We start from the raw sequence: 26,788 nt of genomic DNA, 5'->3' as shown, positions 1-26,788 counted from the left end.
TCAGTTGCTGAAGGCCATATGTAGGAATTATTTTTCTTATCTGTTATAGCATTGTAGTGTTTATATAAATGAGAAGCTTCACCAGGTTGACCCTCAGATCAAGGTCATGACTCCAACTTTGAGGTCATGACATCAAGACTGAGGTCACCAACCCCAATCAAGGTCAAGACCCTCATCCACTAATGAAGACCTCATCATCATATCATGGTTGTTCTATACAAATGTGTTAACATATAGACTAGGTGAACTATAATAATTCATTAACATAATTGTTTGCTTGAAATATTCATTATACAAGATATAGTTTCTATCTTAAAATAAAGAACACTCCATTTGAACATAAATTCATTGTCAAATCTTCTGAATCATTCCAGGCCGAACCCCTCTGCATTGTGGATGGCTGTTACAAGCTTTGTCTTGAGGACCTTACGACTTCGGTAGGCTGGCAGAACAAGCTGATTGAAACAGGTATGAGACATTGGGAGGCTGAAACAAAAGGGAGATAATCACAACTTGGAACACAAGGGAGACAACTCATGTCATGAATGAAAAGTGATGTAATGGTATGTACACACTAGTTATCAGACACAATTTATTTTGCCATGGGTAGTCTGCTATTCCATCAGAAAAAATAGTCATAATTAGTACCTGTGAATAGCATTGGCATTTTATATTCAGATCAAAACAATTTCTAAATACCAGCATGATTGATTGTCTTTTTAAATAATATGACAGAGAAATTGATCTCTTATAGAAAATAGTTTATAGTAAGATATACAAAAATGCTACTCATTTTTACTTGTCCAGTAATGAGCCCATCATTGAATTCTGGTCAAAAGTAACGACGTTGAGTCTAGGACCCCTGGGCTTATTTCAGCATTGATCTGGGTAATCCAGCTATGTATATGCCATGGTTGTAACATACACTATGTATTTTTCTACTTACAGATCTGTTCCTTCAATGCGAGAAATTTTGAAGGTCATTTCAGCCATGCCTCCAATGGGGATGCGATCACTTCCTGTTGTGAACAAGAGTAGTTTCTTCTGCATGTCAAAAGTCATGGATAAGACAGTGTCCCAGAAATATCTAAAACAGCAAAACAAACATTATCGAAAACAACAAACAATTACACAACATTCCTTAAACTAGTTTAATGTGTCCAAATTGTTTACAAACATTGTTTCACATCGGTCAAAGTTAAAACAGAAAAAATGACAAAAGAGAATGATTAACCTAATTACATAAGTCATTAAACATGCAATTAAAGATTTTTCAATTTCCAAATCTCAATTTTTTTCTAAATTTTTATTTGTATCCAAATTGTCTATGCAAGTCAGATTCTTTGTTTTCAAATTTGCCAATGTTCATATTCTATTTTTCAGGTGTATTATTGCTAAAAGCAATTTCCGAAAATGGTCAACTTTGGTGTCCAAGAATGTTTTCTCTTTGAAGCAGCATTATTTTCTGAGTTATTCAGTTTTTATTATTTCATACTGTAATGATAAAGTAAAATCACTCAACTGAGCACTAACATATATTCACTGTAGCAGAAACCCCTATGTACCTAAAAGTTAGACCCTAGAATCTAAATCATTTTACATGCTAAATTGGTGTTTTATCAACTACCTGATGGTCGAGTCCTGTGCTGTGTAACCATCGTATGTTGCCACTTTTCGTAGCTGGTTCATGTCTATTTGAGGATTGCCACACACCAACATCTCAACTTCCTGTGGCCTTAGCATCTGTATGATGAAGACAGAGTAATAAAAAAGAGGCTAAAACATCAAGGTCAAAGTACATCAGCTACTAAAATATGAAACAACAATGTCAAGGTCATTTAATTACTGTAAACACTGTCACTATACAGCAAGGTCAAGGACATCTAATCGTGAATACAGAGTCACTACAGAGTAATGGCAAGGTTATCTTATTACTTCAAACTGTGAATGCTACATAGAAAGGTCAAGGTCATCTGATTACTGTATACAGTGACATTTTACAGTAAGGTCAAGGTTATCTGATTACTGTATACAGTGACATTTTACAGTAAGGTCAAGGTTATCTGATTATTGTTTGCAGTGTCACTTCACAGTAAGGTCAAGGTTATCTGATTATTGTTTGCAGTGTCACTTCACAGTAAGGTCAAGGTTATCTGATTACTGTTTGCAGTATCACTTCACAGTAAGGTCAAAGTTATCAGATGTGATTAATTTGGTTTTAGCTTTTGAATTTGATGTTTATTATACAAATTTGATTCTATGTACTTACAATGAGAGCATTTGAAGCACAGACACTATGAAAACCATGGTAGAAAGCTTTGAATTGAGAATAAATGGCCTTGTTGATAATCCAGTCTATATACAGCTGTACATATTCTGAAACAGAGAGTGTTACTCAATGTTATATATATAGCTAGGATTCCACTGTGTTAAATACTTTAACTGACAAATATATACACAAGTTTTCATGTATTTAAGTCACACAAATGCCTCCTCCTTCTGTAATAAAGTGAGAAATGTCTGACAGGGAGAAACATAAAGAATAATAACAAGTATTTTTTGTGAGTTTTTTTTTTTTGTGTTAATTCTGTTTAATTTTTTTGTTGTTTTTTTTTTCTTTTTAATTAAATACATTTCAGTCGATAGCATTAAGTCTGATTTATCCTAAATAATATCAAAACAATGATTTCAACAAAACTGTCAAGTTTTTCAGTATTTGATATTTGCATCAATTTTCATGAAACAGCTGTGACAATGTTACAAAGATCTTGTACCAATTGAGAATGGCGTTTAATAGTATACTGAGAAATCAATAAACGATGATTTGTCTATAATGAATATCTGTTGTTGAAATGGTGGGTTGTTAAAATTAACAATGGTTTTTTTAGCTAGATGAGGATGCTGTTGTTTAAACATTGGTAAGTTCTATTATTGACAAATCATTGTGAACATAAAATGTTCTAGACCATATCCAATTATTCAAAACCAACGTCATTATAAACTCTTATTAATGTGACAATGCAGGTACTGACTTATACATTAACATTGTGTGTTTGTTGCAAAGGACATCAAAAACTGTTCCATAGTCCTGTATATGTGACATACTTTGTATCAATAGTCCTGTATATGTGACATACTTTGTATCAAACATTGTTAGGACAAATGTCAAATACTAAATCAAATCAAATAAGCAATTCAGTTAACAAATTTAATTACCCTGTAACATTCACTTGGAGTCCAGCTCATTCATTTTAACAAACATGACATCTTTTTTTCATACAAGTATGTTTCTCATCAAATGCTTATAAGAGATTCAAATATCTCAACAAATATGACCCATGTGCCCATTAAACTGGGTCAAGGTTATGATAATTCATCCCTAGCATGTTCTGGTCAAATATCTAAAACCTTGACCTATTACTTATTCAGTGTTACCTAATTTGACTGATATTCTATTACAAAAGCTCACCTTTTCTATTGCTATTGGTTACAGGAATGTTAGCACCACCAGTTTTGAGATCAACGGTTCGTAAATCACCAAACTCTGTGAGAGAAATCTGGAACAGAAGCATGATTTTCAATTTTCTTTCATGCCATTTGATACAATATTCTTTTTGATTGTTTTTTCTATTAACATCAAACTCTTCATCTTAAATAGAAAAGAAATAGAATAAAATAAAACTATTAAAAAACACAATTCCCTCAAAAACGTAGATTTGTAATACTTTACAGATTTGTTTGTCGGATTAAATGTGTTTATGAAAATTCAGACTTAGAATAGAGTTTGTGTTATTTTGTTTGCTTGTTCCCTTGCTGGGTTGGTCTTGCTCTAGGTCACAACCACAACTCCAAAGACTGGTCTGTTTCTTAGGCTTCTGAGAAACTCAGCTATCATGGCCCCTCTTATCTTGTCTAGTTTTGCTGTTTCAAACTATGAGGATTTCTGGCAGAAATGAGTCATAATATAGAATATATTACAGAAAGTCCAAAATGTTTTGTATTAAATCCTACCTGAAATGTCATACAGAAATCCTCCTCTACATCTCCCTCGTAATTCAGCAGATCCTCTAAACCTGCAGCCACAACCTGTACATAACAAACCATCACTGTGATTTAGGTACCAAGTTTATATATAAGTATAAATTACAAAATGCATCATATACAGAAATGTGGTTGATCTGATGGTTCCAGATTTGAATTTCCTGTCATGATTGTACTCAAGTCTGATGAATATATATATACACATGTATACTAAAAATATCTTTTTTGTTATAGTTTAAATTTTTTCCTGTTTTACCCATAGACTTCATTTTATAAGTCTATAACTTATATTTTCTAGGTATTATCTTGTCCCCAAAATGTTATTCAATCTTTTTAAGGAGCGAAAAAGAGGTCTTCAATAATAACAATTTTGATAGGATCTTATCTTACATTAAGTCAATAATTCTCTCTTTTTTGTCATGTAGAGTTATCTGCCCATGTGAACAGACGTATATTTATTGTAACAACATATTTTTCACGAGAGTAACATCATAAATTTGTGAGAAAATTATGCAATTTTCGCACACAAACCAATAATGTAATAAATAATCACAGCTAACATGAAAACTTTATGAAATGACAGAATTTACATGAGAATTAAGAAACGAGTCAAGAATACACTACAATGCTGTCAAGGTGTTTTTTTATGGCTTAAATATTTGCCACTTTTACCAAAACCAAATCAGCAAATTAAGATTATTTTTCAATAATTTGTGTTCACATACTGTATGGAGAGTAAGTAATCTTTCAGATGCCCATTTAAATACATCTTGATTTCTTGTCATTGCATTTTGTACATGTTCCATGTATCTGCAATTCCAAATCTGTAATATCAGTACATCAGACAATACTCACTGGTTGTACTAGTTTGAAGTCTTCCATGGTTACTTGAGTGACTCCTACAACAGCGTTGGGATTGTTGTATGGCACAACTGCTGGACTGAGCAGCTTTTTGTAGCAGCAGGAAGGAAATCGTATATCCAAGTTTATACTATTGTACACTGCTAGACCCATCAGCTAGGCAAGAGTTAAGGACCCTTTAGCAACTTTTCTTTGTTTGTAACAGCACTGTACAATTCTTGTCCTATTAGAAATGTGTAAAACCTTTTTTTATTATATACTTGTATTAACAGAACATTTTTTGACACAATACTTACCAAATACTTTAAAATATAATATTTTCCTGGCACTAAATTTTTTAGCTTAGAAAATAAAAAAATAAAAGAAGACATTTCAAAGATTTCGTTGGATAAATATAGCTCAAATCTTTTTGTACTAATTTCAACAGTTTGTGGGCATATGAATTCATGGAATAACAGTATTCAGGAAATCAATGAAAATGAAAACCCACAAAAATGAATGATTTTACAGTAAGATAGAATATCAATATTTACTGTTAAAATAAAAAGAAAATAAAAGATTTGACTTCATAGCCTACATTTGATTTTCCATATTCTATTTCTGACAATCACACAGACACTGCAAATTCTCACAGTCCATATATAAGTACTTATACATAAATATGGACAGTGGGATAGGGAATGCTTGCATGCCAAGTCCCTTTGTATAATTACATGTTCAATTCTAAATCATGTGTAATAAATGTTTTCTTAAGAGATGAAGAAATAAGATTGTCAAACTTCTAAAATCTAAACAGAATGATTAGCAAATTTCTATTTTAAAATACGGTAAGAACCATTGACATTTATAAGATTAATATATTCCAGGTAGAATCTATTTCTTGAACTATTTCAACAAGTAGCAAACAAAAGGATACCACTCCCATGAGGTTGAACTCCTGGTAACTCTCACATGGTGCCGAACTAAACCAGTGAACCCCAGCTTTTTTATCATATGTGAACATGCCTGTAAAAAAAATAACATAACAGCGTATATCATCAGAGGGTTTTTAATTTCCATTTATGAGTGTGATTTCATCAATTTCTCCAATCAAAATATCACTGAATAAGGAATTCTTCACCTTCCTGACAAATATTTCATCAAACGAGTAAAGTTTTATGCTGAATTTCAAAAGTTCTATCAACAGAAAATGATCATGCATCCCATTGAACCTGTCTATAAAGGTCATTCAAGAGAAAACAGAAATTTGGCAAGTGACATTTATCTAGAGAGTCAGCTTTTAGGAATTATTTTTATATTGAGACCTGAAACTATTGATCATTATAGACAGGTAATTATTAATTCATACAGGAGGCCGTTATAGACAGGTATTTGTTATATAAAGACAGCTTTAAAAACAGTTATTAATTATATACATGTGACCCTTATAGGCAGGTATTTGTTATACACATGCAGCCTTTATAGACAGGTATTTGTAATATACAGACAACCCTTACAGACAGGTATTTGTTATATATATGTGTGTCCTTAATAAAGAGGTTCCATTAATTACATGTACCATAAAAAGTATTACATTGAAACCTGAAACCAGTGGTCTTTATAGACAGGGTATTTATTATAAAAAAGTGGCCTACTTGGCTTAAAGGATGGTTCAATTGTACACTTATATCAAATTCTAACATGCAACAGCTGTGTCTGACTTCACACCAGATTTAAGAGTTGATTAAAACTTACCATAATCTGATTGAAAGATCTGTCGTATTAACAGAAGAAACCACTCCTTGGTCAAACCTCCCATGTCTAGACCTGCTTCCCCAACAAAGGTCACTTTCAATTTCTTCTTCAAGTCATGCTGTTTCCTCGCAATCTATTGATCATAAGTGACAGTGTCACAACACTCAACAAGTTGTTGTTACACAAACACTGAGTAAAATTTACAAGGATAAAAAATTCTTATTCCAGATTATGAAGCTCAGTGTGTACCTTTACCTCTAGTGAAGGCATATTCAGTAATCAATATTTGTTATATATTCAGGTTCAACATTCATTAATTATGAGAAAACAAACAATGCTGAAGAATTTTTAGCCCTTACCTCATTCAGAGAATCAGACACTATATGAGATCTCCTCACATTGAGATTCAGAAACAGCATGCCTACATCTGGTAGTTGTCTTCTTTGTACCTTAGCAACCAAGCTTCTCTGTAACCAGGGAAATGAAGAGTTCAAGCTTCTAAATGACACAGACAACTAGAGACCTCAACATCTATAACACATAGATTCTACAGTTATAAAAAGATTGCTTCCATATTCAATATCAATTACAATATTTTAAGATGCACTTACACTGGTGTGATGAAATGTACTATGTGCATAATTACCAGGTAACTTATATTTAACCCTTTGACCTTTGGCCTTTTTCCACCCTTTGACCTTGAATATGTGAACAAGGCCAATGTCCATGGAAAACGTTTTCTGCCTGCTGTTTTGACATGCAACACATGTGTATGACTAAAGTCACAATCAATTTGCATTAACAATGAAAATTACACCTGAATAATTGCAAAGCCAATTTGAGAATGAAACAAATTTCAGAGTATATGTAGGTTAATCAATGTATGGGTGACTCTGACAAAAATTCAAGGTCAAATAAATCACATTAATATCATATATATCTCTGAAAATTGGAAAACTAGGTCAATCAATATAAATATTTGCATTCAAGGTAAATTAATAGATATATCATGTTGTGCAAAACTGAATTAAAAGGTAAGGTCAAGTAAAACACTTTAAGAAATAAAACTTAGAAACACCTCATGAATGGTTTTGGGCATGGTCAATGTCAAGGTCATGTCAACCAATCAATAGATGACCTTTCACCTAAGCAAGGTCAATGTCAAGGAAGGTAAATGACCCTGATTTATGTCCCCAGCATGATAAGGTCTATGTCCCAACTGTAATACCTATAAATCACTGTAAATTAACTCACCCTTGCCATGATTATCATTTGTTGCTCTGAGTCTTTCTGCAATATAGATCTTTTGGCTGATATACTTAGGATAAATGGATACTGACAGAACGAAAACCTGAAACAGAGAGTAGACCTACTGGTTTAGTCATTCTAATATACAGTTTTCTCAGTTCAAAATGGATATTACACTGAAATCTTATTGCATCAAAATAATATCTATAGCATTTAGCATCTATACAAAATTTCAAAAGATGAAAACTGAAAAAAAAAAAAAAAAAAAAATCACCTGTTGCTTATTTATGGTAAAGTCAATGTATTAGGATGCTTGTTTTCATGGCAATGCTTTATGAACATTTTCAGATAGTGAGTTTTTGTTAAGTCTGCATAGTTGAATTTACCCTGAACAATGACTAGGATTCTGCCACGTATAGTACTCAGCCATGAGGTCCAAAAAGTCGAGGCTACTATTGTAAAAATCAGCTATTGGCACTAACAGGGGACTAGACAAATTGTTGGCAGCATCTAAAACAAATAAAAAGACATTTTATGGAAAACTGATAGTATAGCTTAAGAGATAGAAAAAAAAATCAAAACAAATTTGAAATTCTACATTTGGACAAATTGTTAAATCAAAGACACTTAATAGACAGTAAAAGAAAATCATAGTTATAATTTGTGAATCAGATATTTTTGTAGAAATATTGGTTTTAATCCAAATTTCAAAATAAAGATACAAAATTCTTTTTCTAAAGGCATCAAATGGAAATCAGGGAATTATTTTAGGTATCTTAAAAATAAATTCTGATTTCGGAATAAGAAGAAATCCTTAGATTTATCACAGGGTGCTAATGTCTGTTTTTCTTCTGAGCACTTACTTAATAATGCCATGACTTTAGTCGCACTTGGGATCCACCAGGTACACTTAGCCAGGGGAGGTAAATCCTGCGGCTTAGTGGGGAACAACCGCTGTACAATGAAACTGTGTAAGCGTCGCAGGATTCGTGAAAATGTTCCTAATTTCAACCTGTAACAGAGAGTTGACCTGATTGAATATAAAGTGTTGCTTATGGCACTACAGAGTCATGCTCAAGACTTACATTTACTGGTGACAATTCTTTTTAAAATAATTCTATTGAATGTCAGTGTTTTTCAAGTCTACCTACAATTGTTTCAATAGTAATGTAGTGATGCCAGAAAACAATATATTATTGTTCTGTTATAAGCCCAGATAATCCAATCCTATAGTTTGGGTTAGCCCCTATTATTATTATCATTATTTCAGGTTAGATATGGCAGGTAGGTCAAGGCCAGTTCTATCAATTGTTTTAATGTATTCAAGGCTTGGTAAGTGATTTTTTTCATATGAATTCATGTATTTGGCCTAAATTAATATTTTACAAGTAATATATTCCTTGAGATCAGATTGATAGAAATAATATTTAGAAAAATATTGGCAAATATCATAAACACATTTATAAAAGTGAAGAAGTGAAATCATTAAAACGTCAGATGGTATCTTGTTTGTTTGAGAGATTTATCATCCAGTGAACTACTGATCACACAATGTCCTAGCTAAACAAATATCTAATCTATGCTGATCACACAGTGTCCTAGCTAAACAAATATCTAATCTATGCTGATCACACAGTGTCCTAGCTAAACAAATATCTAATCTATGCTGATCACACAGTGTCCTAGCTAAACAAATATCTAATCTATGCTGATCACACAGTGTCCTAGCTAAACAAATATCTAATCTATACTGATCACACAGTGTCCTAGCTAAACAAATATCTAATCTATACTGATCACACAGTGTCCTAGCTAAACAAATATCTAATCTATGCTGATCACACAGTGTCCTAGCTAAACAAATATCTAATCTATGCTGATCACACAATGTCCTAGCTAAACAAATATCTAATCTATGCTGATCACACAGTGTCCTAGCTAAACAAATATCTAATCTATGCTGATCACACAGTGTCCTAGCTAAACAAATATCTAATCTACTCACTACAGTGAGGTCAAAAGAAAAAAAAGGAACCTACAGGAAATATATTTATTTCATATGAAACTATACAAATTTGAAGTTTTTCATCATAATGGCTACAGGCCTGGAGTCTAAATCTCATATTATAGGATTAGAAAATGAAATGATTATGACTCCTGCACTTTACAGACTGGACAGATTTTCATATCAGCAACTTGATTATATGGTACCTCCTCATCCAATGTACAAGAAAATGGTGGTCATGATCGTTCAGTGCAGCTATCTGTCGAAGTAGGTGGGCAAATATCACATAGGTGGATAAATTCTCAAACTGAGGATTCTGCAAATACAAATTTAACAGAGTTTAAAATGGAGCAAAAAAAAGAAATCCTGAATAGCAGTGAATATTATTTTTTTATGAATGAATGATGAATAAAAACAATCTTTATGTAGGTAATATGACTGAACTCCCTTTAAAGTGGCAGCGAAAAAACATGTATACTAGTATGATTGCAAACTGAAGACTCAGATTGAATTGCTACATGTTTTATGCTGCTGAGAATTTTATGAATCTGACTGAGAGATGTAAATTATGTTTTCAGTGTCTAGTTATAATAAGTCAGTTTCTTATTAAACTATTTGTGATCAGATGAAAGCACATGCATACATTCCTGAAAGTTCCTGCAGTGTTAAATTTCCTTACCTGTAAGAGGATAAGGTATGCTCTCAGGTCATCTTTAGTGTGAGGCCTGAAAATAAATAAAACTCTATCAAACATGCAAAGATACCAACAAAATGTAACAGAAATAAATACAGTGAAAAAATGTAGTGAAATGAAACCAGTGTCAGATTTCATGTCTCATCTGTATTGGTAAATAGATTTAATAAAAAGAAATCAAGCTGGCTAGGTCACAATACTCCATTTCACAATTTTTTTACAAGTTGTACTTACAATGTTATTAGATAATTAAAAATGATTAAAGAAGAAAAAGATGGAAATCATTTTATAAAATATTACAAACTATGATTTTCAAGGCAGAGACTTTAATTAGCTTTCAGTTTAAAAAGAAGAGATTGCAGCTGTTTAAAAAGTTTTCAAAGTTATGTCATTCCTGTGACCTTGAAAGTTGGCCGAGGTAATTTCTCTATAAACAGTTAAATTGATTTTATTACAGTGATATTGTTAATGGTAAAATAGCATAACATTGAAGCTACGACACGTTATAGCCTGCGACACTGCAGACAACCAGGTCAAAGCCATGCAATTTTAAAGCAAAAAAATTGACATCCCTTTCGCTGAAATCAACAGCATCAAACGTGAGCATTATTTTAATATCAATGGAGTAGGACTACAGTTGTAAATTCCGTTGTAATACATTCACACCAGAATGCTGTCAACATTTAAGAAGCAGAGAGGAAATGGGAGTTCCCTCCCTGGATTTGTAATCTGAACCTCGATGCCAACAAAATTATTATACATGTGCATTACAGGACAGCTTTACAAGAATAACCCGAATTTCAAGTCATTTTAGAAACAGCATGAAATCAAATTTTATCTTGCATTTCCGTTTTAATAAGAATCCAGTACTACAAGTTTCAAACTACATTCTGTAATGATGTAGGTACATTGAAAATCTAACCATTAGCAAGAACAAATTTTAGACGGCAATTTATGTAACACAATGTCATATTAAATCCAAATTATGACTTGAAATTGATTATCTGAATTTATGGAACATTTGTGATGTCAATATATATATATATATATATTTTTTTTTTTTTTTTAAATTTAATCAGACAAAGTCCTTTCAGAGTTACAACAGGTTAAAGCTATGCTGACGATGTATCATAATATGAAGCCTCAATAGTTACAGGTAAACTTTTTCGAAATTACTTCATTTTATTATTATATATGTAATACAGGGCAATGTGTGAAAAAAATCTTAAGTCTGGGTAATATTACATAATTTAATAATTTTATCTTTTAATTGTCCGGTACCTAAATCTTGATATTTAGATATTTAGAATATTTCAATCATTTCACTCTACTTAATGCATCTATGTATGAACAACATTTTTTCCTGAAATAAAAGTGGAATAAACATATATTACATGGTATATATCATATACAGAGGAATATATAGAAAAATATTATGGATCTGCAAAAAGTCAGTAAATATCAGAATGAAAACAAACAAATGGCTGCCTATAGCAGCTTTTAACATACATATTCATTCCTGGTGTATAAAGTATACATTGTTACAGAATATATTTTGTGTGAGGTGAAAGTGATTATCTGATTATAGTATTTGTTTAAAGGAAAAAATAATTGGATAGATGGAAATTTGAAAACACCAGGTAATTATAAATGTGAGTAAGGTTAAAAAGATGAAGGAGGTGGGGAGGGATAACACCAGGTAATTTTAAATGTGAGTAGGGTTATAGAGATGACGGAGGGGGATAACACCAGGTAAGTATAAGTGTGAGTAGGGTTATAGAGATGAGGGGGGATAACACCAGGTAATTATAAGTGTGAGTAGGGTTATAGAGATGAGGGAGGGTGAGAGAGATAACACCAGGTAAGTATAAGTGTGAGTAGGGTTATAGAGATGAGGGACGGAGATAACACCAGGTAATTATAAGTGTGAGTAGGGTTATAGAGATGAGGGAGGGGGATAACACCAGGTAATTTTAAGTGTGAGTAGGGTTATAGAGATGAGGGGGGATAACACCAGGTAATTATAAGTGTGAGTAGGGTTATAGAGATGAGGGAGGGGGATAACACCAGGTAAGTATAAGTGTGAGTAGGGTTATAGAGATGAGGGGGGGATAACACCAGGTAATTATAAGTGTGAGTAGGGTTATAGAGATGAGGGAGGGGGATAACACCAGGTAATTATAAGTGTGAGTAGGGTTATAGAGATGAGGGAGGGGGATAACACCAGGTAATTATAAGTGTGAGTAGGGTTATAGAGATGAGGGGGGATAACACCAGGTAATTATAAGTGTGAGTAGGGTTATATAGATGAGGGAGTGGGATAACACCAGGTAATTATAAGTGTGAGTAGGGTTATAGAGATGAGGGACGGGGATAACACCAGGTAAGTATAAGTGTGAGTAGGGTTATAGAGATGAGGGAGGGTGAGAGAGATAACACCAGGTAAGTATAAGTGTGAGTAGGGTTATAGAGATGAGGGAGGGGGATAACACCAGGTAAGTATAAGTGTGAGTAGGGTTATAGAGATGAGGGACGGGGATAACACCAGGTAATTATAAGTGTGAGTAGGGTTATAGAGATGAGGGAGGGTGAGAGAGATAACACCAGGTAATTATAAGTGTGAGTAGGGTTATAGAGATGAGGGAGGGTGAGAGAGATAACACCAGGTAAGTATAAGTGTGAGTAGGGTTATAGAGATGAGGGGGGATAACACCAGGTAATTATAAGTGTGAGTAGGGTTATAGAGATGAGGGAGGGGGATAACACCAGGTAATTATAAGTGTGAGTAGGGTTATAGAGATGAGGGACGGGGATAACACCAGGTAAGTATAAGTGTGAGTAGGGTTATAGAGATGAGGGAGGGGGATAACACCAGGTAAGTATAAGTGTGAGTAGGGTTATAGAGATGAGGGACGGAGATAACACCAGGTAATTATAAGTGTGAGTAGGGTTATAGAGATGAGGGAGGGGAGAGATAACACCAGGTAATATAAGTGTGAGTAGGGTTATAGAGATGATGGAGGGTGAGAGAGATAACACCAGGTAATTATAAGTGTGAGTAGGGTTATAGAGATGAGGGACGGAGATAACACCAGGTAATTATAAGTGTGAGTAGGGTTATAGAGATGAGGGAGGGTGAGAGAGATAACACCAGGTAAGTATAAGTGTGAGTAGGGTTATAGAGATGAGGGAGGGGGATAACACCAGGTAAGTATAAGTGTGTGAGTAGGGTTATAGAGATGAGGGAGGGTGAGAGAGATAACACCAGGTAATTATAAGTGTGAGTAGGGTTATAGAGATGAGGGAGGGGGATAACACCAGGTAAGTATAAGTGTGAGTAGGGTTATAGAGATGAGGGAGGGTGAGAGAGATAACACCAGGTAATTATAAGTGTGAGTAGGGTTATAGAGATGAGGGAGGGGGATAACACCAGGTAATTATAAGTGTGAGTAGGGTTATAGAGATGAGGGAGGGTGAGAGAGATAACACCAGGTAATTATAAGTGTGAGTAGGGTTATAGAGATGAGGGGGGATAACACCAGGTAATTATAAGTGTGAGTAGGGTTATAGAGATGAGGGAGGGTGAGAGAGATAACACCAGGTAATTATAAGTGTGAGTAGGGTTATAGAGATGACGGAGGGGGATAACACCAGGTAAGTATAAGTGTGAGTAGGGTTATAGAGATGAGGGAGGGTGAGAGAGATAACACCAGGTAATTATAAGTGTGAGTAGGGTTATAGAGATGAGGGAGGGGGATAACACCAGGTAATTATAAGTGTGAGTAGGGTTATAGAGATGAGGGAGGGGGATAACACCAGGTAAGTATAAGTGTGAGTAGGGTTATAGAGATGAGGGAGGGGGAGATAACACCAGGTAAGTATAAGTGTGAGTAGGGTTATAGAGATGAGGGAGTGGGATAACACCAGGTAATTATAAGTGTGAGTAGGGTTATAGATAACACCAGATGTGTGAGGGGTTATAGGGAGGGAGGGTGATAACACCAGGTAATTATAAGTGTGAGTAGGGTTATAAAGTACAGGGAGGGAGAGAGAGATAACACCAGGTAAGTATAAGTGTGAGTAGGGTTATAGAGATGAGGGAGGGGGATAACACCAGGTAAGTAACACAGGTAAGTATAAGTGTGAGTAGGGTTATAGAGATGAGGGAGGGTGAGAGAGATAACACCAGGTAAGTATAAGTGTGAGTAGGGTTAGAAAATACAAGAGGGTAGTGAGGGGGTGATGGAGGTTACACTAGGTGATTATGAGTGTGAGTAGGGTTATAGAGATGAGGGAGGGGGAGGGGGTGATGGAGGTTACACTAGGTGATTATGAGTGGAGGTTACACTAGAGATAGTGTGCGTAGGGTTATAGATGATGGAGGTTACACTAGGTGATTATGAGTGTGAGTAAGATTAAAAAGCAGAGGAGAGTAGGGAGGATGGGGAAGTGATGAAGGTAACATTAAAACACAAGATACAAGTAGTCCATGAGCCATGAGTGTTTAAGGTGTTGGGGTGGAGGGAATAAAGATAGCAACGCCAATGGTGAAAGTTACAGGTGTGTTTATATATGATATACTAGAAGTACCCAGGTATATGTGAGGAGGCCTATTGAACTAATGGGTACAGCTAATCATATTGGGTGGAAGGGTTGGGATTAGGAAAAAGAGGAGAGCTGAAATGTCAGTCACATTATATATTACATATTAGGCTGAGGGTGACAGTCTGGTGGATATTTAGGCAGTAAAGGGGCTTGACCCAGGGAATAGTGAAAGGAGAGAAGGTTCAAGATAAAACATAGTGAAGTTTGACAGTGAGAGTGACAATATAGCCCAAATATAAAATACTCTATATTTGTGATTCACATATTTGACTAACAAATAAAATGGCAGCCATGATCTTCATTTAGTTAGAAATGAAAAAAAACTAAAATTATCTGTTTTATTTTTTCTTTTCTTTTCCATATTGGTACTGGTATTACGATAATAACAGATATAAGGCCAAGGAATTTAAGTTTCTATAATAATCATGATTACTTTTTTTTCATAATTATTTTTCTGTTCTTTGAAAATTATAAAACACTTTGAGTAATTGATGAATTATGAAATCTGTGACGTCAAATTTGTTTCTGATTTAATATGGAATGAAAGAAACTTGACAAGTGAACACTGTAATTATTCTGCAAGAATATCAGGACTTCTTAAAAATGACAAGTGATCAAGTTTACAGACCACTAAGTGAAATACAGCTATATAATGATGACACCAACACTTCTAGGTCTTACCAATGCATCCGGCTCTCTTCTATCCTTTTTTAGTTTTAATAGAAAACAAAACCAATTGCTTAATTGATAATAGACAATATCATAGGTTGAATGAATATATTTTCAAAGCCATTTGTGAAATAAACTATGATTATAAACAAAATGAGTAAATAGGAACCAAATTCTGTTCAGATGATTTCAAGGTATGTTACTGATGCAGGATGGGACATTGGTATGTTACTGATGCAGGATGGGACATTGGTATGTTACTGATTCAGGATGGGACATTGGTATGTTACTGATTCAGGATGGGACATTGGTATGTTACTGATTCAGGATGGGACATTGGTATGTTACTGATTCAGGATGGGACATTGGTATGTTACTGATGCAGGTTGGGACATTGGTATGTTACTGATTCAGGATGGGACATTGGTATGTTACTGATTCAGGATGGGACATTGGTATGTTACTGATTCAGGATGGGACATTGGTATGTTACTGATGCAGGATGGGACATTGGTATGTTACTGATGCAGGATGGGACATTGGTATGTTACTGATTCAGGATGGGACATTGGTATGTTACTGATTCAGGATGGGACATTGGTATGTTACTGATTCAGGATGGGACATTGGTATGTTACTGATGCAGGATGGGACATTGGTATGTTACTGATTCAGGATGGGACATTGGTATGTTACAGATGCAGGATGGGACATTGGTATGTTACTGATTCAGGATGGGACATTGGTATGTTACTGATGCAGGATGGGACATTGGTATGTTACTGATTCAGGATGGGACATTGGTATGTTACTGATGCAGGATGGGACATTGGTATGTTACTGATTTAGGATGGGACATAGGTATGTTACTGATGCAGGATGGGACATTGGTATGTTACTGATTTAGGATGGGACATTGGTATGTTACTGATTCAGGATGGGACATTGGTATGTTACTGATTCAGGATGGGACATTGGTATGTTACTGATTCAGGATGGGACATTGGTATGTTACTGATGCAGGATGGGACATTGGTATGTTACTGATGCAGGATGGGACATTGGTATGTTACTGATGCAGGATGGGACATTGGTATGTTACTGATTTAGGATGGGACATTGGTATGTTACTGATTCAGGATGGGACATTGGTATGTTACTGATTCAGGATGGGACATTGGTATGTTACTGATGCAGGATGGGACATTGGTATGTTACTGATGCAGGATGGGATATTGGTATGTTACTGATTCAGGATGGGACATAGGTATGTTACTGATTTAGGATGGGACATTATGGGACAGAATCAGCTATATATCCTTCACTCGCCCCCTTCCCTCCTACCCCAAACCCTTAAGATAGTGAGGGCAACTGGGAGACATTGGGTAAAAATTATTGGACATTTTTCACAAATGTTTTATTGTTGTTGATCATTTGGTTTGGAGATAAACAACAGAAAAAATAATGATTACACTACAGGTGTGTCTGGTAATCTGTAACTATAGTTTGTTGTAAATATAATGTAAAACAACAGATAACTATAGTTTATATAAAACAACAGTTGTAAATATAATTACCTAAATTGTTGTATAATAACAACAGATATCCTTAATGATTTCAGAATTCAAACACAGATCAAAATTACCTAAATTGTTGTAAGTATTATATAAAACAACAGATATCCTTAATGATTTCAGAATTCAAACACAGATCAAAATTACCTAAATTGTTGTAAGTATTATATAAAACAACAGATATCCTTAATGATTTCAGAATTCAAACACAGATCAAAATTACCTAAATTTTTCAAATATAAAATTAGAGAGAAGTCAGGGTGGGCTTTTTAACAGGTATATATATTTTCTCAACAACTACAGCAAAAAATGTAAAATAACAAGCTTAAAGGTTTTAGGAAGACCATTATAGACATATACCTGTCTGGGTTTAATCCCATGAGGTACCCAGGTATATGAAATATACGTATAAAGGTATATTGATCGTGCGGCACAATGTATCTACCTACGTCACATGAGTGCACATACTTATAAATTAGTAAGTATTTTGTTCTACATGTATTCCATTACACGCGATAGGAAAACCTATTAGAGTCGTTTCATCAAGATCTTCAATCAGGTTTTTGTAACCTCATTTTCTAATCACGAAAATGTTTTGTGAGAATGGTGTCTTCAATCGAATCTAAACAGATGGTTCCAATAGACCATGGTAGACCCGGCCTGGTACACCAAGCAACACCTGTAAATAAGATCTTAAAACTACAGTATGTCTACTGTTCATGGTGGCTAAGCAAGCAGTTGTTACCAAAAATAGTCATTCACTTTACAAGCTACCTGGAAGGGGTTAAAGCATCTTCTCTGAATTAAACTAGGTTGAGTTGGATGACCCTGAAGGAGCCTTCTGAAGAGATGACACAGAAGTCAAATTATATTGTTATTAAATGAACGATGTAGTAGAATAATAGACTAAAATTTTTATGATGTCATTTTGTTTACTGGGTTAATCACAATGTGAACTGCCAGGCTCATTTTAAGATGGGATCTCCTTATAGTAGCTGGTGACTGTATCACGTTAAATACAGAAGGCCCACAATGTTATGCAGAGAAGTCGTGGTATATTGTCTTGCCCAAAGACACATTCAAAACAGCACAGACTGGTTGATTTCTCACGTGCTTGCTGAGAAACAAACTGCAAAGGATGAGAAGTGTCAAACCATGCATCTCAGATACTAAACACCTGAGCTTTGCTTAGGTCAACGCCAGACTGACTTCACTAAGGTTGCCCCCTGTCTATGAAGAAATATGACCCCTCGCGCGCTTACATCCGGGCCAACAAGAGTGATTAGTATAAGTTGACATAACTTGTTTCGCAATTGTTGTGAAATAAATAAAGTTTATATTATATTATAAAAAATATGATCAACTATGTTGAAACCAGAGTGTTGTAAAATAAATATATGTATGCTATTGCAAAAATATTCCACCTCTTGTATAAAACCTAAGGAAAGGAGGAAAATTCCTAATTACATAGGGGTTTTCATACACTAGCTATGACAAGGATGTATAATATAGAGGGATAAGAAACTAGGCCAAGTGGTGACTTCTCTGGCATTAGCTCTTATGTTTGTTCACTGAGCCATGAAGTCATCAAAGCACGTTCTCCTTCACACTTATCTACCTAGCCTTATCAGAGCCATTTTGGTGGCAAGTAGGAAAAATAATACTAATATATCAAAGTGAAGTACCGAAAAACTTCGACGAGTCAATCGGAAACTTTGTCAACTTTTTAATCTTATTTATTGAAAGACGATTTTCTTAGTATATCTGGCTGAAATTAGAATAAAATATTGGGTGCTATTTTAGCTGTAAGCATCTTAAACATGCTCTTTTGTTTTATATCAACAGGAATTATCTGTCAGGAAATAAAATAAATTACTGTAATTGATGCCAAAATTGCCCAAAAGATGATTTCAAGAATGACTCAGAGATTTATAAATACAATCCTGATATTAGATTAATTATTATCTTATATTGTTACAATATTCATTTAGAGGTAATTTACCACTACCAGCCTAATGAATGTCTTTAATGAGTGGTATTCTATCTATAGACATTAAAAATTCTTTGTAACAGATCCAAATTACTGATTTGGAAACATCATTTTCATAAAGCAAGAAACAAACAACACAAACTATTTCACAGTTCATGTACAAAAGCAATGATAAATGAGTATGAATTGATGATGTGTATTTAATAACTGATCATGAAATTAGTATTGAATATTGATATCTAGAAGATTATAAACCAATGCAGTATAATAGTCCTGTAATATGCTTATCCCTTTACTCCGAGTACAGTATTAAGAAATGATTAGGACTCTGCTGGATTTATTGCAGGATATTTGAGTATCCATCCGATAATGTGTATAGATTAGAATGCACAAACTTGTATGATGATTACATGTAAAAGAATTCAGATTAATATGTAGGCAATAAACTTCAAATGTTGAAAACATAAATCTATCAATTTTTACTTAAAACAAGAATTAACACAACTGTTTCAACGGTCTCTTGAGTTACATAAAGACTGATTTCTTTGTCTTAATATAAACCCATCCCAAGCTGACATTAAGTAAATAATTGTATTTTTAAACACTAGGCTTCTTGATGAATAAATAAAATAATTTATCATTTAAATGTCATTTTTCCTTTACAAGGTCAGATCACTTCTCATAGATCTAAAAAAATTGCAATGTTACACTTAAACTGTGCATGCAAGGTGAATATAACAATTACACACCGTCATGTGACTCCAGTATCCAGAAATCAACCTGTCAGCCACAATTTTTGACCAATCAGAAGCTTGGGTCAGATTGTCATATGACAAAACATTTATTGACCTGTTTTCAGGTGAATACAAGGATTTCTTAACCTGATAAGGTGATACTTCCTTCAGTTATAGGGAAATATCACCTTCTCTGGTGAATACTTTTATGAATAACAGAACAAAAAAAAAGGTATGATACATCATATATGGATGGGCTAATTCTACTAATGCCATTTTTCGTTGTATTGTACAGGTAAAGTAATTGGTAGGTTTATCGATCAGCACTGGATTACTGCTGACTGTATTAAGTAAGATGTTTAAGCTAGACCTATTAAAGAAGTCTGATATTATCCATGGTGCTTTATTGAGTTTTATCTAGAAAAAACAATTTGAATATGACTCTAGATCAATTGATTAATGTGCTGTGAAGGATGTGGTTTTTACATCGCAGTTCAGTTTGCAAGATGGTACAGACAATGAAGAAAAAAAAAGTAAAGTGTGTTATCTTGTACAGGTACATCTTGTGTCTGTATTCATCAGAAAATCATTACAATATAATGACCACCTCCGATTAACTAATGAGCTCTGTGCCTGCCTATAGTAATAGGCTTACAACTTAGATAGTAAGGTTACGCAGATACCTTGAGTAATGGTAACCTCGCTGAAATCAATACCACTCTTTTCAAGAGTAGTAGGAGAATTAATATTTTATTTCTAAGCACCTATTTTTGTTGTCTACAAACGATACCGCCAATGTACTGGAGACATTATTGTATCATAATGCTTCACTGACAGGCTCTCAGAATGTGTTTCTAATGCAGAATTTTCATAAAAAATTGCCCTTGTTAGATAGGCTTTCAGAAAATAAAGCACACCATATGTGATTGATGTACTTTGAAGTGGTTAAAACACATTTCAAAAAATGTGTTAGCAATGTGATAACACTAAATCAATTATATACTGTAAAACTATAAATTTTCATGGTTTTTTTTTTTTTTGTTGATTTCATGGGTACTCTTTACCCAAACATAAGTACAAATAAATCCATTGAGCAACGTGATGTTAGTATTAATAAAAGACCTCAAACCTCCACAAAACGAAAGATAAAATAAAAAAGTCACAAAAATTGAGACCCATGAAAATGTATGGGTTTAGGTATTATCAAAACATAGTTTTATTTTTCAAGAACATTTTGAAACCTTAAATAACATCCTTTTTTCATCCTTGCCAACTACAGTATATTGTAACAATACATATTTTGGTACAACTGACTTTTTGTATCTATTTACAAAAAGAGTGGGAGGAAAAGACAAAATGAAATACTAATACAGAATTTAAATGTGGTTAGCATGAAGAAGATTATACTACAGAAATATTGTAACAAGCAGTTTTGTAATTATTCACATTCCTTTGGAATTTAATAGCCTTTTGATCAAAACACACTGACATGTTCTTTAAAGCACTACTTGATAAAAAAAATTGACAAGAATGTATTCGGGATTCAAATTTAGTCGATAGACTTTCTCTTTGTAAGTTCTGTTTCTTCTGTGAATTTTACGAACTGATATTTATTTTAAAATTGAACTAAAAAAATTATTTAGATTTTTTACATCAATTCCGTTTGTACTTTTTTGCAAAAAGTCATTAAAAAAAATACACAAATATAAAAGACAAGGTGAAAAATCATCAGCTCCGTTTATAATTTTCCGAGAAATTTAATTACTCTATGATACATACCTGATTTAACTGAGTAATTCCCAATGACTAAATAAACCAAACCATTTGACTGTTGAAACACTTACTTTTTGTCCTTCAGCAAGCTGTTGATAATGGATTTTAGCACACATTTTTGGATATCCTGAGGCTGAAACAGTAAGATCGAGAATTTTTATCCTCTGGTCCTCAGATATATCATGTAAACTGGAAATTGTCTGTCAGAGATGACAAATTTGCATTGTAAAATGTGACCTCTGACCCTTAACCAGACCTATGATCATCTAAAGTTGTGGCAGATAGACAAGGGGTTGGCACAAGTTATATGAACTGACAGGTCTAAGCCCTCTCCTTAATTTTTGTGTAATAGTTCTAGTGATTTCGATGTGTTCGGTATCTATTGTAATAAAACAACGCATAGCAAGAATATGACAAAAGAGACACAACAAAATTTTGTGCTGTAAATCTTATGACATAAATATTAAGTACACTTACCAGATTTGGCAAAAGGTCATAGACAAAGTTGATCAATTCTAACTTTAGGCCAGACTCTTCAAGTGTCTTGTATTCCTTATTTGGATCTCGCTGTAAAGAAAAAATTATTACATTAATTTTTAAATCTGAAATAAACAATTTGTCACTGTCTAGTTTAGAGACTTTGAATCTGAAATAAACAATTTGTCACTGTCTAGTTTAGAGACTTTGAATCTTAAACTGGACATTTTTTTTTTATACAGAACCAGAGACATGTTGAAATTAAACATTATCACTGTCAAATAACAAAAAATGATAAAATGTCCACCATTTTTATGTCAACATCAAAACCTGATCATGTGGAAATGAGGGACCTCAGAAAAATATATATATCAAGTTCGAGAAAGCTCCATCTTGACCGCCCTCAGATAAAGGAGATATCATGTAAGTTTATTAGTCAAATTTAATGTTAAGTAATGTTAAGTTTACATGAATATTATTTAAATATAATTGATAAAGTAGGTGGGATTTGACAGAGCAGGTGGGATTTGACAGAATAGGTAGGATATGGCAAAGTAGGTGGGATTTGACAGAGTAGGTGGGATCTGACAGAATAGGTAGGATTTGACAGAATAGGTAGGATTTGACAGAATAGGTAGGTAGGGTTTGACAGGATTTGACAGAATAGGAGGGATTTGACAGAATAGGCAGGATTTGACAGAGTAGGCGGGATTTGACAGAATAGGTGGGATTTGACAGAGTAGGTGGGATTTGACAGAATAGGTAGGTAGGGTTTGACAGGATTTGACAGAATAGGAGGGATTTGACAGAATTGGCAGGATTTGACATAGTAGGTGGGATTTGACAGAGTAGGTGGGATTTGACAGAATAGGTAGGATTTGACAGAATAGGTGGGATTTGACAGAATAGGTGGGATTTGACAGAATAGGCAGGATTTGACAGAGTAGGCGGGATTTGACAGAATAGGTGGGATTTGACAGAGTAGGCGGGATTTGACAGAATAGGTAGAATCAAATGTCTTACAAAAGTACACAAGTATATTGTTTTCGTTTCTTCCCGAGAAACACAATCTGTCATAAAGTAGGATTGTCAAGCCATACGCCTTGGATAGAAGGCCATCAATGTACCAACTGAACTATTGAAGCCAAGAGTAGGTAGGAAAAAGAAAATCTTATTAACCAGAAACTACAGCCACTTAATATTAATCAACAAAGCAATCATTTTCTGATATAGATTTTCTGAACTGCGACCTTTTGACAAACTTCACTAACCTGAAATGAGTTCATGCATCAGTAAATTCATCCTTACTCCTTTAGTGTTAACTACCTACATGTATTTATAATAGTTCATATTCTACATTAATTAGTACTGAACATGCAACGATCAATTATTCATTAAAACCTGTGTACCTCTACCATTATATATTCATTTCATCAAATAGTTAGGTCAACCCCTTGAAGCCACCAATTAATTTTTCTCATGAGATTGCCATGTTATACAGCAAGTATTTCTTTTGAAAGAGGTCAAGGTTTCTCATATATCACATCTTTGACAGAATATCTATTGCACGAATGAAAAATGTATATATATTCTGCCATACAAATGTTATATATATATATATACATGTATGATATTTAAAAGGAAACCATTAGATTTTATTTTTGTTACAGCTTTAAATGAAAAATTAACAATAAAAAAAAAAAAAAAAACAGAAAAAAAGTTTGGATAGTTTGATATTACACATATCAAGAAGACTTTTTTGATCTCTGCTTCACTTGCATCTGCACAAAGATTTACACGACAGATGTCGTCAATGCAGCAGACAAAATTTACCCTTCTGGAACACCTGGTATTATCAGTAATTTTTCAGAAATGTGCATGTAAATCTTTTTTTTGCTCATATTTTATCCTAGTTTCAGCAAATTTGAATCCTGTTGATGAAATTGTCTGTATTTTGTTATTGTTTTCATATCACGTATTGTGAATGAAAATGAAAATGAAATATGACATTACCATAGAGACCATCTAATAAGAATTCAATACCTCTGGCTTCCAGAGCAACTTTGAGATAAATGTTTTCCCCATGATAAAATGAGATAGTAAAATAAATGGGGGGTGGGGGGATTGATCTCTCAACCCTCTATATCCCCCTCTCCTCACCTGTTGTGGGAAGACATGTTTGCAGTAAAAGACAGAATACTATTGATCATAATATAACATAATATGGCTTTTTATATGTATGAATGTCTCAAAATATATTTTCATATATCTACATAATCTATATCATTAGTATAAATGAAGTTATCATTATCTATATGTTATATACGAGATTTTAGATATTGTAAATAATGACACAATAGTCAGTATATCTAAAACAAAGTTTCTGGCTGATCTTAAATATTCTGATACATACAAAAATGCAGCAACAAAAATTAAAAAAAAAAAAAAAAAGAACAATTTTTATGAAATATTCTTGAAATTATCCCCCAAAAATTTATTTCACAACTATTTAACAATGCTGGAAACAACAGATAAAAAATGTTAAGAAAAAAGAAAATCAAGTTAAAATTTTAAGATAGACATTGAAAAAAATATATTGACAATTACATAATTCTTTTACACAACATGAAAATACATGAATTCATTCATACATAAAGCAGATGAGTTATCAATTTCTTCACAACTTTTTTGTAATTTTTATGATTGACAATGAAAAAATTAATTTCAATAAATAGCAGGTTGGCTGGTATTCTCTAATTGCCAGTAATTTACATGTATACTGTAACCAGTACCTAGCGACAATCACAGGTACAGAGTTCCAGCACTGGAACCCGTAGTCAGATCTAGCTGCGTAAATATGGTGTCACAGCCAACACAATGCTATTGATTTGAAAAATCCTGCTTTTTATTGATCATTTTATCATTAGTCCACCCGGTACATCCACCCAACAAAGAGTCCTAAGTCCGGAGGCTGATACACGATCAATACTCTGTATTATAAATGTGTATAGGTATCATTGATTACTTATATAAAGCAGAATATAATTTGAATGTGTTACCTTTCTAAAATGTCATGATGTTTAAACAACAGTTGTCTACACAATAACTTCTTGTGTATTGGATTTCCAGTCATTTACGTCAAAATATATTTGTCAATATTTGCACATTATTATATACTTGTCGTATACACAAAGATATAAATAGCAAATCAATTATTTAAGATATTTCACAAAACCTCACAAAATATGAAAGTTATCATACAAGCTGAACACTGTGACCAATTGGTCACATTTCCCAGATAAAACAATATGGCTATGTACAGACATTTCCTATGAATCTTTCCTATTCTCCACTGAAATTGAAAAGCCTAGAAGCCATACTATTTATTGATTATACCCTTAATAAAGACTTCTGCTAATTATTCTTTCTGCATTTCTTTTTTAATAAAAGTATTTTTAATTGTTAACGCTTTTAGGTAAAAATTACGTTACTTTTTCAGGCTATAAATCTCATTTTTTTTTTAATTGCTTAAACACTATTCTGTCAATAAACTATATATTGCCTTTTAAAAATACGTGTCACATGAACCATTGAATTGAAATTTATAATTGGTACTCTGGTCTTTTTCTCCGGCAAGAAATTCAGTATGTTTTCATCCAAGCCAATAAGAAGGATGAACACAAATTGGTTGATGAATATTATTTGGAAATTAATCTATGTAAATTGAATGAAGTTTATAGTAATTAAACAATAAAAACTATGAATGTATATATAAATGTACCTTTGTAAAACATCTGAAGATGAAAATGAAAGCACTCATGTCTTACAACCCATCATGTTTCTCAGTCTATTGTTTTCTTTATTTACTGTACACTGAGAATTCAATACAATTATAATATGTATTTATGTAACTAAGACAATCCTAACTAATTGCCTGGAGAGAGAGAGAGTGAACAGGCTTGAGGCTATCAGTTCCATTACATACTGGTTCGATTTACAGTCTCATGAACTACAAGGGTTTTTGAGGGATCAAGGAATACATCCTTACAGAACCTGACTGAATATAATCAGGGAGGCCCACCATTAGAGTACCCTAGGATACAACTTGATGCAGCATAGGACTGTCATTTATGTCATTTTCTTGAGAAATACAAACTAGATAGGATAGTTAGCCACACACTTCTCGAAAACAAATTAAAGTTTCATTAAAACACATTTTCTCAGCTTATATTAATCACTCCTGCTGAGAAAGAGCACACGTAGGGTTTTATAAAAGTGGAAGGAGACTAGAGTGTTGCAAAAAATCTATGTAATTGTGACAGGCAGGTCAATAACTTTGATGTATGGCACACCTAATCGGGGAATAGGACCCCAACTGCTCGA

General features: G+C 33.6%; 1 protein-coding gene across 1 annotated transcript in view; it reads right to left on the bottom strand.

The window, feature by feature from the left end:
* Positions 1–365: 365 nt before the first annotated feature.
* Positions 366–26,788, bottom strand: part of LOC132552861 (probable E3 ubiquitin-protein ligase HECTD2) — a 36,917-nt gene continuing 10,494 nt past the window's right edge. The window contains exons 4-20 of the mRNA XM_060217051.1: positions 22,406–22,495; positions 22,000–22,061; positions 10,569–10,614; positions 10,096–10,205; positions 8,748–8,896; positions 8,271–8,394; positions 7,891–7,987; positions 6,996–7,103; positions 6,637–6,769; positions 5,819–5,907; positions 4,897–5,058; positions 4,012–4,086; positions 3,470–3,557; positions 2,270–2,376; positions 1,628–1,743; positions 947–1,087; positions 366–486 (exon numbers count right to left, since the gene is read on the bottom strand). Of these exons, the coding sequence (XP_060073034.1) occupies positions 366–486; positions 947–1,087; positions 1,628–1,743; positions 2,270–2,376; positions 3,470–3,557; positions 4,012–4,086; positions 4,897–5,058; positions 5,819–5,907; positions 6,637–6,769; positions 6,996–7,103; positions 7,891–7,987; positions 8,271–8,394; positions 8,748–8,896; positions 10,096–10,205; positions 10,569–10,614; positions 22,000–22,061; positions 22,406–22,495 (1,818 nt within the window). The remainder of the gene's footprint in view (positions 487–946; positions 1,088–1,627; positions 1,744–2,269; positions 2,377–3,469; positions 3,558–4,011; positions 4,087–4,896; positions 5,059–5,818; positions 5,908–6,636; positions 6,770–6,995; positions 7,104–7,890; positions 7,988–8,270; positions 8,395–8,747; positions 8,897–10,095; positions 10,206–10,568; positions 10,615–21,999; positions 22,062–22,405; positions 22,496–26,788) is intronic.

Source organism: Ylistrum balloti, unplaced genomic scaffold, assembly GCF_031769215.1.
Source record: "Ylistrum balloti isolate Yb309-2 unplaced genomic scaffold, AGI_CSIRO_Ybal_v1 Utg370282, whole genome shotgun sequence".
In the NCBI taxonomy this organism is placed as follows: domain Eukaryota; kingdom Metazoa; phylum Mollusca; class Bivalvia; order Pectinida; family Pectinidae; genus Ylistrum; species Ylistrum balloti.
Note: the sequence above shows the minus strand (reverse complement) of the source record. Positions and strands in the feature narration are given on the sequence as shown.